The following is a 12,582-nucleotide window of genomic DNA, read 5'->3' as shown; positions in this document are numbered from 1 at the left end:
TAAAAATCGTACTTTATTCATATTTTGATGCATCATTGGGCTCAACGAGATTAGAGATTCCTAATAATTATGTATAATTAGAGGTCTGGCAAAACAACAAAATTTCAAAAAACAAATATCTCCGTTTTCATAAAATCACAGTATTATGGTGGCAGCTCCCCGTGCCAATTCCAGTTTAGAAGATCAGCAAACAATCGAAGAGCCTGGAGTAATCTACAGATGCAACCTCGAGACCGGTACCTGCTCGTCCTATGACATAGATACCGAGGGCTATAACTACGATGAGCCAAATGATGGCACGCTCATGGCGAAAGTCAAGGATTACCAGTGGTTGGGCGGAGCGATGGACGGCGGCACCAGGGATTCGGATAAGCTTCTCGTGTGTGCCCCGCAATTTTCCTCGTTATTTGATGGGAGTGGCGCTATGAATGGGATGTGCTACATGCTGAGCCACACGGCTGAGAAAATTCATTCCAGAGACGTGCAGAAAAAATGGCCATTTAGAAGTGTAGATAAGCAGAATAGTCTGAACTACAAAATGGGTGGACTGGGACTGAGTGCGCATGTGTCGGATGATAACTCCAAGCTTTTGATGGGAGCACCTGGAATCGATAATTGGAAGGGATCGGTGCATTTAAAACAGCAAGTGCACCGCATCAAGATGAACAATGGAAGACAAAGGCGTGAAATAAACATGGAAACGGAGTGTGCCGAGTGCAACCCAGAGCCAAACAATTGGGGTCAGCAGGAAGACTCTTACTTTGGCTATGCCGTGAGTTCTGGCTTCTTTGATAGCCGAATACCCAACCTCCTGTATGTGGCCACCGCTCCTCAAGCCAATGAACATTTTGGCGAGGCCTATATCATTAATATCACTACAAACAGCATCATTAAGCACAAGGTATTCCAAGGGAATCATTTTGGCGAATACTTCGGCTACTCCGTTCTGGCGGAGGATCTGAATGGAGACGGAGAAACCGATGTTATTATATCCGCACCCTTTTATGCTCTGCGTAATTCCTTCGATGATGGAGCTATTTATGTGTTTATCAACCAGGGCGATGTGAGTAATGTGACACATTCTTAGCTACCAGTTGACTAATGTCTCGTTATTATTGCAGTTCAATTTTAAAAAGACGCTTATTGTGTCGCCAGCGGGTTGTGGTGGCCGTTTCGGAACAACTCTATCGCGAATAGGCGACATCAATAACGACGGTTACAATGGTGTGGGCTATAAGACACATAGAAATGACCTGAAAGAATTTTAGACTAATATACATTTTCCTATACAGATGTTGCAGTTGGAGCTCCCTTTGCTGGCAATGGTTCGGTGTTCATCTACTTGGGCAGCGAAAACGGATTGCGGGATGAGCCGAGTCAGCGACTGAATGCTCCTTCCCAGAAGCCCGCCAAATATGGATCGCACATGTTCGGCCACGGGCTGTCCCGTGGATCCGACATAGATGGCAACGGATTCAACGACTTCGCGATCGGAGCTCCAAACGAGGAGGCGATGTATCTGTATCGCGCCTATCCAGTCGTCAAGGTCAACGTCACTGTAAAACCGGAGTCAGGTGAGATCGAACCGGAGCAGGAGAAGGTGAACATCACAGTCTGCTATAGACTGGACACCAAATCCACGTCAAAGGCGCTGCTGGAACAAGAGCTGGACATTCGGATCGACATCGACACGAAATCGAAGATTAAGCGGGCTATGTTTGCCGATAATAAAGACACCCAGATGCGTTTTAAGGCAATGGCATGTCAAGAAGAAAAGTGCATGCAACTGGAAGTTGAAATGGAAAAGAAAGCTAAATTTGAACCAATCGCTGTGGAGATACATTATGAGCTGTTTAAGAAGATTCCCGTTGTTGGAGGTACGTTCTGAGAATTCAGATATGGATAAAATGAACTAACAGTGAGTTTCTTCAATAGATTTCTGTGAGGACTGCGCGGTGGTGGATCCTGCGGAACCGAAGTGTCTTACGGAGAACATTAATTTCAACTCGGGCTGTGCCACCAAAGTGTGTGTCGCTGATTTGAATTTAAGCAGCATCAACGCGAGGTGAGAGGATATCTTGATATCAAGGCCTTGGAATGTGTTAATATAAATTTTAAACTCTACAGTCGCTCCTCGTTCGTCTTGGGCACCACCGATGTCCTGCGTCTAACCTACAACATCACCAATAATGGCGAGTTCGCCTACTTGCCTCTATTCACCGTGACGAGTTCTGCCAACCTGAGTTTTGCCCAGGTGCCTGGAAACTGCAAGGTTATTGACGCCGTCATGCTCTGCGACCTTAACCATGGACAACGTATGGCCAAAGGTGACAACGACTCCTTGACCATCAGCTTCGATGTGAGACAACTCGGCAGTCAGTTGCTGGAAATCCAAGCAGAAGTATTCAGTGCTCGCGACGAGTCCAATCCAGCGAACAACAAGCTAACCAACGTGATAAGTCTGAGGGAAGAAGCCGACATCTTTGTCAGCGGGTATGATTATGCTTACTATTAAATAGTTATTCTACTAAACTCCTACGTCACTTTACAGGGTGCAGAAGAACGATCCCATTGTTCTTAAAGGGTCTCCATACGAGGCGGAGGTTGTCAACTACTACGAGGTCAAGAGTCACGGTCCCAGTACTTTACGAGACCTGACTGTGTCCCTCTATATTCCCGTGGCCTACCAGCAGTCTGGTTCCACAAAAGTTATACGTATCGTTACGTCCACCCTGAAGATACAGTCCAAGTACTACGATAAACTGCCTTTGAAACTCTACTATCAAAAGGATGCAGTGACCAGGAACATCGCCAAATACTATGAGCAAAGTACTCTGTTCCCCTCCACGGCCCCACAAAATGAGAGTGCTGAGTATCTCAATGGAAATATGGATCAAAATTCGAGCATATCGCTGTTGAACGAGAATCTGCCGGTGAATAACACCCTTGTGCTAGACTGCCAGGATTACAACGTCACGATATGCGTCCAGGTGGAATTGCGACTCGAAAGCGGGCTACAACTAAAGCCGGAAGAGCTATCGAACCTGACTGTAAGCTTTATCGTGGACCTCAAGGACGCAGAGGATATCTGGGAGTACTTCGTCATTAAGACCTACTTAAAAGTGTGTAAGATAGGCGATCCCACTCTAAGTTCTTTTACCGTGCAAAAGAAGATCCAATCGAACGTTATAAGCAAACATCCTGAAGTTGCCATTTGGAAAATCATTGTGTCCGTGATCGTTGGCATTTTGGTCCTTTCAGCCACAACATATGTCCTTTACAAGGTTCGTATCCATTCGTCTCAGATTTATTTCAGCCCCAAACTGACTTAATTGATTTACTTTATAGCGCGGATTCTTTAAGCGAGCCATCAAAAACGAACTAGCACAGTTAATTCGAGATAGTTTTGAGGACGCGATTATAAAGACAGAGGCAGAAGAGGATGCTAAGTGTGCGCAGAGTTGGATGGAAATGCAAGAAAATTATGAATGAAATAAAGTGGTAATCTTCTCAATTATTCTTCTCAGTTAATGAGGTGAATTTCCAATTTTAAATTGTTAATAATTTATTTCAATAAAAATAACGTACAATTCTTAACATAAATAAGTACAATCATAAATATTTTATTAAAATGCATTGTTATTCTTAATCCTTGAAAATATTTAAAAATCTAATCTAAATTACTAGCACACACTGGCCAAACATGAACAATTTTAGCGATCTTTTAACATACCTATAACATTTAGTCTATGTATATACAATAGTATCTATGCCGCCGAAAAAGGCAGTTGCACACAAAACACACGAATTTCCCCCAGATAAGCAAGTAAAATGTACTATCTAAGAAGACGTTATACTCGTACACATATGATAACACACATTGCCAACCAGTACATATCGTAGTGAGGAACTTCGACAGGGACAGGTATAAGTACATACATATGCTGCGATAGGTTTCTAATTGAGCTGAGGTAAGTGCTCATGATAGGCTTGGATAAAGTAGAGTGGTTGCTTTTAGATATGTCTGTGTGAAAGTTGCTTGCAACGTTGCAATATGTATGGCTGACTACACCTAGGAGTTTGTAAAAGTACCGAGTATGTGAATATGTGCACCGCATAACGCAGGCGTTTCAATATGCATATTTTTTGGTGGTACCTATTGTATTGACATCAAACTAAAACAGATATTCTATGCGACTGCCCTAATAGTGTACAATAACAATGAGGCTTTCTAAATAAATACTTGTATAAAAATACAGAGAACTTGTGAACTATGTATTGTCAAAATCATTAACACGTACTTAACTGGCGACCCCTCGAATAAATATGCATAATCTCTGATATCTGTTTCCCAGATCCCAACGCTAGTTCATCAACTTACTTATCACCCCACTGCTATGACTAGTTTCCCCATTGAGCGCAGTGTGTGACACACACGTTTCATGGGCCTAGACCTACCACTTTGCTAACACATTGTCTCGTTGAACGGCGGATCCTTTTCCGATTCGGTGCTGCTCTTGATGTTCGACGATAGTTTGGCGATCTCGTCCTGCACCAGGTGGGTGCTGATCTGGGGTATGGATAGCGCTGGATTGCTGCTCTTGGCTGACGAGCCGACGGACTCGTCCGTGCTGGAGCTGCTCTCCTTCAGCACATTCATGCCCAGCTTGCTCGCAAAGGGCTGCGGCTTGAGCGTGGAAATCAGTTTGGCCTGACCAGCCTGGGCCGCCTCCGGTGTCTGAGGCACAGCCTCGGCGGACGGCTGAGACGGCTGAGACGGCTTGCCCTGGTCGACGCTAAACTGTTTCTTTAGCAGCATCGGACGCACTGGCGGTGCCGGCGCTGCCTGCATCGTCACTGGCCCCGACGAGCTGAGATCCAGCGAACTAGAGCTCTCCTCTCGCAAACGCCTGCCATCGGCAGCGCCTACCGAGGCGGTACGGATGGGCTGGTAACGCGCCGTGGCAGTGCCGCCCACAGCGCCAACGCTAATGCTAATTCCCGTCGCCGAGTGCGAGTCGCCGGCGTCCAACGAGGGCTCCGCCGTCAGCGAGGGTGTGTCCACATTATAGGAGCCCGTCAGCGAAGTGTTTGTCTCGTTGGAGCTCTGCTTGATAAAGCGGTACGGATGCGCCGAGTAGTCCGTTTCCGTGCTGGAGTTCTTCTGCAGACTCTCACTGGACTTCTTGAACAGCCGACCCTCGTACGGCGGATTAAGGAAGTCACTGGTGGCCCGTGTGGGCACCAACGGTGAGGGATACGTTTGCTGCTCCATCGAGGAGTTGCGCTGCCAGGGTCGCTCGTTCTTCAATTGAAAGCCGCTCGAGATACCGGCCATGGCACCGCAGCTACCGGCCCCGCTGGTATCGCTACTATCGCCTCCGCCGGCACCGCCACCTCCACCACCGCCCATCAGGTCACCATCCACCGAGGGCTTCGAAGGTGACAGCTCCACGGCGGTCTCTCGGCGCAGCGGGTAGCGATGGCTGTAGTCTATGGATACGCCAATCTGTGGAGGATTACGTTCGTGAGTATTTGATAAAGATTTACAGATAGACCACATTACCTCGAATCCCTGGGCGCTGGCATCTATTGAGCCGCGGGACTCGATCAGTCCCTCTAGGATCATGTAGTCGTTCTCTTCGCACTCCTTCAGATGCTTCTTCTCCAGCAAAGCCGCAGCTTCAGCCCGCGACATTTCTGTTTTGGGCCGGTCCAAAGAAGCTGTCATTTAAATGGGGTAAAACAAGCGTGAATTGGGTTGCAAATTCAATAAAAAAATCAAGTGTGATGGCATTCATTTCGCTTTGGTGGCGGCGGAAGCAAGGCAATGATACGGGTATTGCGCATTCACCCGGTTAGTTACACACTTTGCTCACGGTTGTTGAAACGCCTCGATGGTAAGCAAAAAACGGGTGACTTGGGCTCATGGGGATTCATTGGATAACCTTGTGCTCCTCGCTGCTTTTGGGCCTGGCTTACCTTTGTTACTTGGCAGGGATACCGTGGGCGATGCAATCATGTGGCAGACGCTCTCCAGCTCGTCCGTGATCGAGGTGTACTCGCTGTGCAGTTTCAGCAAGATATTTCTGGAGGGTTTCGCATGCAATACTGATTTACCTAGAGTTCGGAGTTCGTGGTTAGGTTCAAAGAAAAGATGTGTGCGAGAGAACGAACAAAATAAAAACTTCATTCGGTTATGGTTAAAGTGCTAATTTGTTGGCCAAATCGGTTTGCTGGATTGGTTTGGTTTGGTTTGGTTTGGTTTGGTTTGGATTGGTTTTCGTATATTTTTTTTTTTTGTGGATTAGGTGGAATGGAGTGACGGGTTTAGTAGCCTGAATTTTGAGCGCAGATCAGAGGCTGGCACGGTTTCCATCCTTCGATGGTTGCTTACCCGGATGTGCGGATCCCTGGCCCACGGGCGTATCCTTGTCGCTGTCCGGTTCCGATTGAGTGAGGCTCATCTGGCGGCGGGACAACGAGGCCAACTGGTTGAGGCTGATGTGCGACCGGTTTATGTCCGCTCCGGTTAAGGAGTACGTTTCCGAGTTGCGGCGACACAGGGATACCGTGCGCTGTCGCAGTGCTCGATGTCTGGCAGCTGTTTGCGAAAAAAAGATACTTTTATACCCATTTCATACTTCTTAGACCTTCTTAGGTGCAGAGAACAGCGAACTGGACACATTGCAGTGAAAGCTGTGCGATTAGGACATTACCCTCAAAGTTGATGTCTGGCGTCGCATCATCAGAGTTGTCGCCTCCGACGAGCGTTTGGTCATCGTCGTTGTTGCCCATGGGCGTCAGAGTGTCCTTGCTCTCCGTGCTGGCACCCGTATCCTGGCGCACCGTCACGTATGGAGTCCGTTTAACCGTCTCACAGGTCGATGGACGCTGCGACACTGGAATGTAGATGTCCGAGTCCACCTCCGACTGCATCGACGCCTTGCGGACCACCTGCTCGTTGAGGGCCTCGCGGGACTTGACCACTTCGTCCGGTTCCTCCGGCAGAGGCACCACCTCAAAGTGCGTGCCCTCATCGAAGATGTAGGCATCAGGGCGGACCTCGGTCAGCGAACGGTTAAAGCGGCGCCGGGTTGTGACCTGGATACATTCAACACAAGTGTGTGCACAGAAAGACAAAAATAGTATGTCATCGGTTCAATAATTTATTTCACATAAAACATTTTCTAACATTCAATTTCAAATTATAAATAACAAATAAATAGAGACAAACTAATTTGAAACATACTAATAATTGTCACAAAAATTAAAAGATTCTGGATTTGAAAGAGAGTCCACAAAACGTATAATAAATGTGATGTCAAAGAGCCTGGGGGCTAAAGCATATTCGAATCAATCTATTTATTGGATCGAAGAATATCAAGTTCAGAATGACATTTTCTGTCCCAGTGTGCTTGGTATTGCTGCGATATGTAATTCAAACGCACCTGGAGCGAATTCAAATTCAGACCGGCACCCAGACCAAGTGGAACGATGGCTCCTCCAACACCACCACCACCACCACCACTGCCACCACCAGCACCATTTCCTCCGCCGCCCTCCGTGTCCGAAATGGAGATGGTGCGCATGCGCTGCATCTCTCCGGGAATGTTAATCGTCGAGCCGCGCAAATCATCCGCACCAGCCGTGTGTGTCGACATGAAGCGATGTATGACGGCCAAATGCGAGAGTATCTGCTCCGAGGATTCCTCCATCTTTCGCAATCGGAACTCGATGTTCTGCAAAAGACACATGAAAAGTGGTAAGAAATCGAATTTAATTTCCACAGCATATTCAACGTATATGCATGATAGTTGTTGGAAAAGCTGCAACGCATGCAGTAAATGGTCATTCGGACGTGTCCAATTTTCAATTCAAATGTAAAATCGTGCTGTCAGAACCCATGTTACTTCGGATAACACGAATCACACTGGAAATTTGCATAATAATGCAAACACAGCATTGGGATAAATGTCGAAGCTGGTGGAATGATGGTGGGTACTGATGGTCTACGCACCTGAACGGTGGCCGTTTGTATGTTTTCCTTCTGATTGATGTCCTCGATTTTCTGAGACATGGTCTCCACTCGCTCCGTGGTGTTCTTCACCCGCTCGTCCGTCGACTGATTGAGGATGATTTCCTGTTCGTGGAAGAAGCCCTCGACGCACTCCTCCTCGAAGTCGTACAGCCGCTCCAGGTCGTCCTTTTCCAGGAACAGTTTGAGACCATTGTCCCGCTGCACCTCCAATCCTGCGGATTTCCGATCAAGTGGACACATGTTACATGGCAAGTCAGGGCATAAAAGTACGGGCGAAAACCAAGAATGAACAATAACAACAGCGCCCGGTGGCAATGGGAAATGCACAATGGAATCGAAAGGGAAAGTGTGGCAAATCGTTTCGCCATCACCCAATTAGGAGGTGTTGTTATTGTTGTCGCCAAGTGGCAAGGTTGATTTCAATACAAAAGAGCAGGTGGCGTATACGTAATGCAGTTAGTTACAGAAGCACACACAGTCGACACAGTTGGGGCAGGCACGCAGGGAGAAAAGTTAGATATTTGTACATTATTGCTGCTCGGCTGACAATGCCACAGACACGATTGACTCACAGGGAACAAAGCTAAACTTGCTCATCCCGGGCTCACCTTTCGCCTTCCGCACACAGTACTTGAGCAGCGAGTAGAAGTGGCACAGCGCGATGAAGGGCGGCGGCAGGACGGGCTTCTGCTGGTACTCCATCACCACGGTGAACCGCTGGAACATCCACACCTAAAGGGCACAAATCATACCAAATTATGACTATATGTTACGAGAAAATATATTGCCATTGCTGGCATATCAGCATAAAATGTAAAAGCTCAAACCTCATGGATTCGATCACAACACTCACCTGATGCGAAACCGAGTTGACCTCGTTGAAGATATTGTTGAACACGGCGATGAGCAGATTTATCAGCAGAATATTGGCAATCAAGAGGTACATGGACATGGTTATCGGCGTTACCCAATGGCCTGTAATCCAATTAGTTGGTGTGTTGGTGTCGTATGTCGTATGTATTCAGTGGCCGCCATCTGGATTCGGTTGCCACATACTCACCAGTGACGCAGCCCGGCTGGCTGGGATCCTCGCCGCAGGGAGGGTCGATATCGCCGGCGAACACCTCGCCGTACAGCATGAAGTAGGGCTGGAAGATGACCTGGAGAACGATAAATTAAAATGACCATTAAAGCGCCATCTGTTGGAACCCGGGGGCATCGCCATCGAGACATGGAGACATGGGCGGGCGTAATTCAATTTGCGCCCGTCGCCCAACATAAATGCAAGTTATACACATTGAAACACAGTTTGGTTATTTTTAGCCATCACCTGACGATATTTGTGTGGGGGGTTGGGGTTGGTGTTGGGGTTTCTGGGGGGGTGGGCAGGTGTCTGTGTGTTTGGGATGCAAGTTATTTGATTTCTAATTTTCCGGGACTTTTCATTCGAAATTGGAAACAGCATGCTAAATATTTACACATCGATGTCTCCCCATCTCATTTGCATATAACAGCTGGATTAATGGCAAATGCTCTTTGATTAAAACTCTAATATTTGCCTTAAAACTATCATCACTTATTCATTGCTGACCTAGGGCTAATATTTGCATTACACTGCTGCAGGCGGCTTAAATTATTTAGCATGCAAAACTGAAAACTGCCATTAAATCAACGTTAAAGATGTCGAGCAGAAAAACACGAAAGGAGGAGGGGTGAGAGGGCTCGTTATAAATATTCATAAGCGAAAACAGAGTACACACATTTACCTTAAAGAGGCACAGAGCTGGTCTAAATACTAGTTTGTACATCATGCAGAATTGAAAATACGGATTGAAATTTAAAATAATGCATTGGACCGGAAAGAAGGAGTGGAGTCTCGGCTCGCCGAACCTGGCCAAACCCTTGCAAATTCAACACGGATTAGGTTTGACAGTCTTAAGTGGCAGATTCCGCACGGACTTAACAGTTTCCTTTGCAAGAGTCGAAAAGGGAAAGTTGGGGATGCGAGATTTCGGAGCAGAAGTAGGCTTTGGGGATCAAGAGACAGAGGAGAGAGCAAAAGATACACAGGTACGAGTATACGAGTATAAACATTTTTGGGGACACAGTCGAACTTCCAACGGAGTTAAAAGTAGATAAAAACGGGGTCCACATAAAACTCAGGTTGAAATAGAATACTTGGCACACACTGATCTCCATCAAGACACAACATCAACTATAGACCACACCAATATGCAGCAGATATATCTGAGTATTATTATTATTATTTATTTTTTGTATTTTTTTTTTTGGCAGACGCATCTAGGGCATTCTACAGTCGGCTCTCTATATAGCAAACCAAGTTCATCAATCACAAATGGCGTTACATTTGTCAAGTTGCCGCTCGTCAAATTCGAATGCTCATTGTGGGTGGGCGGAGTTGCAGATGTGGCCGCCGGAACTGTGGAGCTGGAGCCGGTGGTGGAGCTGGCTGCAGTGGTGGTCACCGGTGGAGCACCCATTGTATGATAGCCACGATGATAGCTGGAACGGGTATTGTGCCCCAGGGCACCTAGAAATCCGGGCGCCGTTATGGAGCCGGCAATAACCTGGCATTTTGGCAATTTTCAAGAACATTTAACGGGCGATTTATGCGATTAATGCGATTAATATGACAAAGATGGTTAGTGAAGGCGATAAAGTGATAGATTTGAATTCGAAATGTGGGGGACAAATGACAGAATGACAGAAAGAAAGAAAGAAGAGTATAATACGAGACAGTCAATTTGAGCGGCATTTGTTCGGTGATTTTGATTAAATTCTAGTTAGTCAACTACTTAATGTAAAGTGGATTGAATGGAGCACCAATCGACAAAACTACTCGTACGTAAAAATGATTTGCTTGCACCACTACTGAGGAACGCAGGCCAAAAACTTGCTTTGCTTGCTATTAAGTAAATGTATGTACTCCGCATCGTTAGGTATGTATATATTTAAAGTTAAAGCTGCAATTGAAATCGTCGAAAGGACACACTCGCTTTCACTGTGTGTGTGAGTGTGCCGGTGTGTGTTAATGGGGCTGACATACGCACATACACTCAGATCGGGGGATTAGTTTATTTACAGAAAGTCGACAGGACATATGTATAGTATACAGCGGTATATGGTATATATAGCTTACCTCCTTGATGAGACTCCAGGTGGGTTGTTTATCGGGGAAGAGAATCGCTTGTCTGCTGACACCAAAGCTCATCAACACGACAGCCAAAAGGACCACGAAGTAAATCATGTTTTTCACCATTTTACCCATCATAGTGACCAGGGGTCCTAAAATATTTTATAATATGTAAGCCACTTTTACGCTATATTTATGGAATTGCCTTTTATACAAGGAATATAACAATTCAAACTGAGTACTAAAGGGTCACTTGTAATGGTGTTTGGTAGAGATTTATATACCTCATATGTACGCCTTATTTATTGGCTTAATTTAGCTGAATTAATTTGGTTTTCGGAACTAAAGACTCACCCAGATATTTATTCACGCCAAGAATGTTCAGTATTCGCAGGTACCAGTATATGCTGTCCACACAGTAGATAACTCGTCCAATATCCATCGTATTCGGCCGGAATCGAAATGCCAAACCGATGACAAAGAGTATAATGGCTGCTCCGTCGCACGGATTCCACATATTCCACGCCCACACCGAGAACTTATGCCTGCTCGCCGAATTCGAATTAATGGCGCCCAACGAGGGGTATCGTTAATTCAAGCGTAAGAGGCACATATTGAAGACATAAAGTAATGGAAATTCGCACAACTGTGAAATACGCCCAGCTTCATTTGCACTCATCGCCAGATGCAATTAAACACAAATGATTGAGGTGTGCGGGTATAGTGGTCTACTTACGTAATGGCCACCGGTTCGGAGGATATTATTTCGCGCACCTTTTCGAAGCCCAGCGTTGTGATATATGCTATTGAGTACCACTCCTGCCACCGCGGCATATTCTCCATCTTCACCAGCACAGTGAATGAGAACATGATGAGAAAGAACATATAGGCAATCTGCAATGGAAAAGGAATGGCTTAGAAACTGAGAAATTGGTCATCCAAATTGGTTGAAAGCTACAATAGCTATGATATACCTATCTTCAGAAATAAATAGCTACTCGATTGAGCCGAATATGAAATTTATAACTCTGGCCAAAAACAATATATATAAATATACTATTTTTCGCCCAGTGCACTTGCATCGGAAATGAATCCAACTACCCCCAGCAAGCTCGATAGTAATTTCCGCCACTTACCGAATCCGCCCAGAACTTGGTGATGGGTGCCGTGTAGAACTCGTAGAACTTCTTTTTCAGGCGCAGCGGCTGGTGCTGTTTCACCTCATTGTACTCGGAAAGATTGAAGAACTCTCGAAATTGGGCGGGATCTGAGTCGGTGAGTGAGACCTGTGGAGAAATGACGGCGGTATTAGTGGGCCACCAGCAGGGGCGAAAGTGAAGGCCGAGTGGCGCTTGATAGTTTTCGGACTTAATTAAATCATCAATGT

At 46.1% G+C, this 12,582-nt stretch overlaps 2 protein-coding genes across 21 annotated transcripts in view; one reads left to right on the top strand and one right to left on the bottom strand.

The window, feature by feature from the left end:
- The first annotated feature begins 31 nt into the window (after positions 1-31).
- On the top strand, positions 32-3,492 carry LOC120444913 (integrin alpha-PS4). Its single transcript, XM_039624906.1, has 8 exons — positions 32-83; positions 142-1,063; positions 1,122-1,224; positions 1,293-1,877; positions 1,936-2,065; positions 2,128-2,493; positions 2,552-3,284; positions 3,349-3,492. Exons 2-8 carry the CDS (start codon positions 146-148, stop codon positions 3,490-3,492), a joined length of 2,979 nt encoding a protein of 992 aa, XP_039480840.1. The 5' UTR covers positions 32-83; positions 142-145.
- Positions 3,493-3,540: 48 nt separating this feature from the next.
- Positions 3,541-12,582, bottom strand: part of LOC120446978 (transient receptor potential cation channel trpm) — a 47,351-nt gene continuing 38,309 nt past the window's right edge. For 15 of the 20 annotated variants that reach the window (XM_039628258.2, XM_039628257.1, XM_044005897.1 and 12 more), the window contains 14 exons: positions 12,332-12,481; positions 11,932-12,089; positions 11,550-11,740; positions 11,202-11,347; positions 9,102-9,201; positions 8,895-9,016; positions 8,650-8,773; positions 8,021-8,253; positions 7,452-7,742; positions 6,720-7,104; positions 6,398-6,604; positions 5,983-6,120; positions 5,567-5,724; positions 3,541-5,509 (listed from right to left, as the gene is read on the bottom strand). In XM_039628258.2, coding sequence (XP_039484192.1) covers positions 4,466-5,509; positions 5,567-5,724; positions 5,983-6,120; positions 6,398-6,604; positions 6,720-7,104; positions 7,452-7,742; positions 8,021-8,253; positions 8,650-8,773; positions 8,895-9,016; positions 9,102-9,201; positions 11,202-11,347; positions 11,550-11,740; positions 11,932-12,089; positions 12,332-12,481 — 3,447 coding nt within the window. In that variant the 3' untranslated portion in view covers positions 3,541-4,465. Of the gene's footprint in view, positions 5,510-5,566; positions 5,725-5,982; positions 6,121-6,397; positions 6,605-6,719; positions 7,105-7,451; positions 7,743-8,020; positions 8,254-8,613; positions 8,774-8,894; positions 9,017-9,101; positions 9,202-10,407; positions 10,630-11,201; positions 11,348-11,549; positions 11,859-11,931; positions 12,090-12,331; positions 12,482-12,582 lie in introns of those variants that run through there. The other 5 variants (XM_039628266.2, XM_039628255.1, XM_039628269.2 and 2 more) reach the window with 4 other exon arrangements.

The sequence above is a fragment of the Drosophila santomea genome, chromosome 2R (genome assembly GCF_016746245.2).
Source record: "Drosophila santomea strain STO CAGO 1482 chromosome 2R, Prin_Dsan_1.1, whole genome shotgun sequence".
In the NCBI taxonomy this organism is placed as follows: domain Eukaryota; kingdom Metazoa; phylum Arthropoda; class Insecta; order Diptera; family Drosophilidae; genus Drosophila; species Drosophila santomea.
Note: the sequence above shows the minus strand (reverse complement) of the source record. Positions and strands in the feature narration are given on the sequence as shown.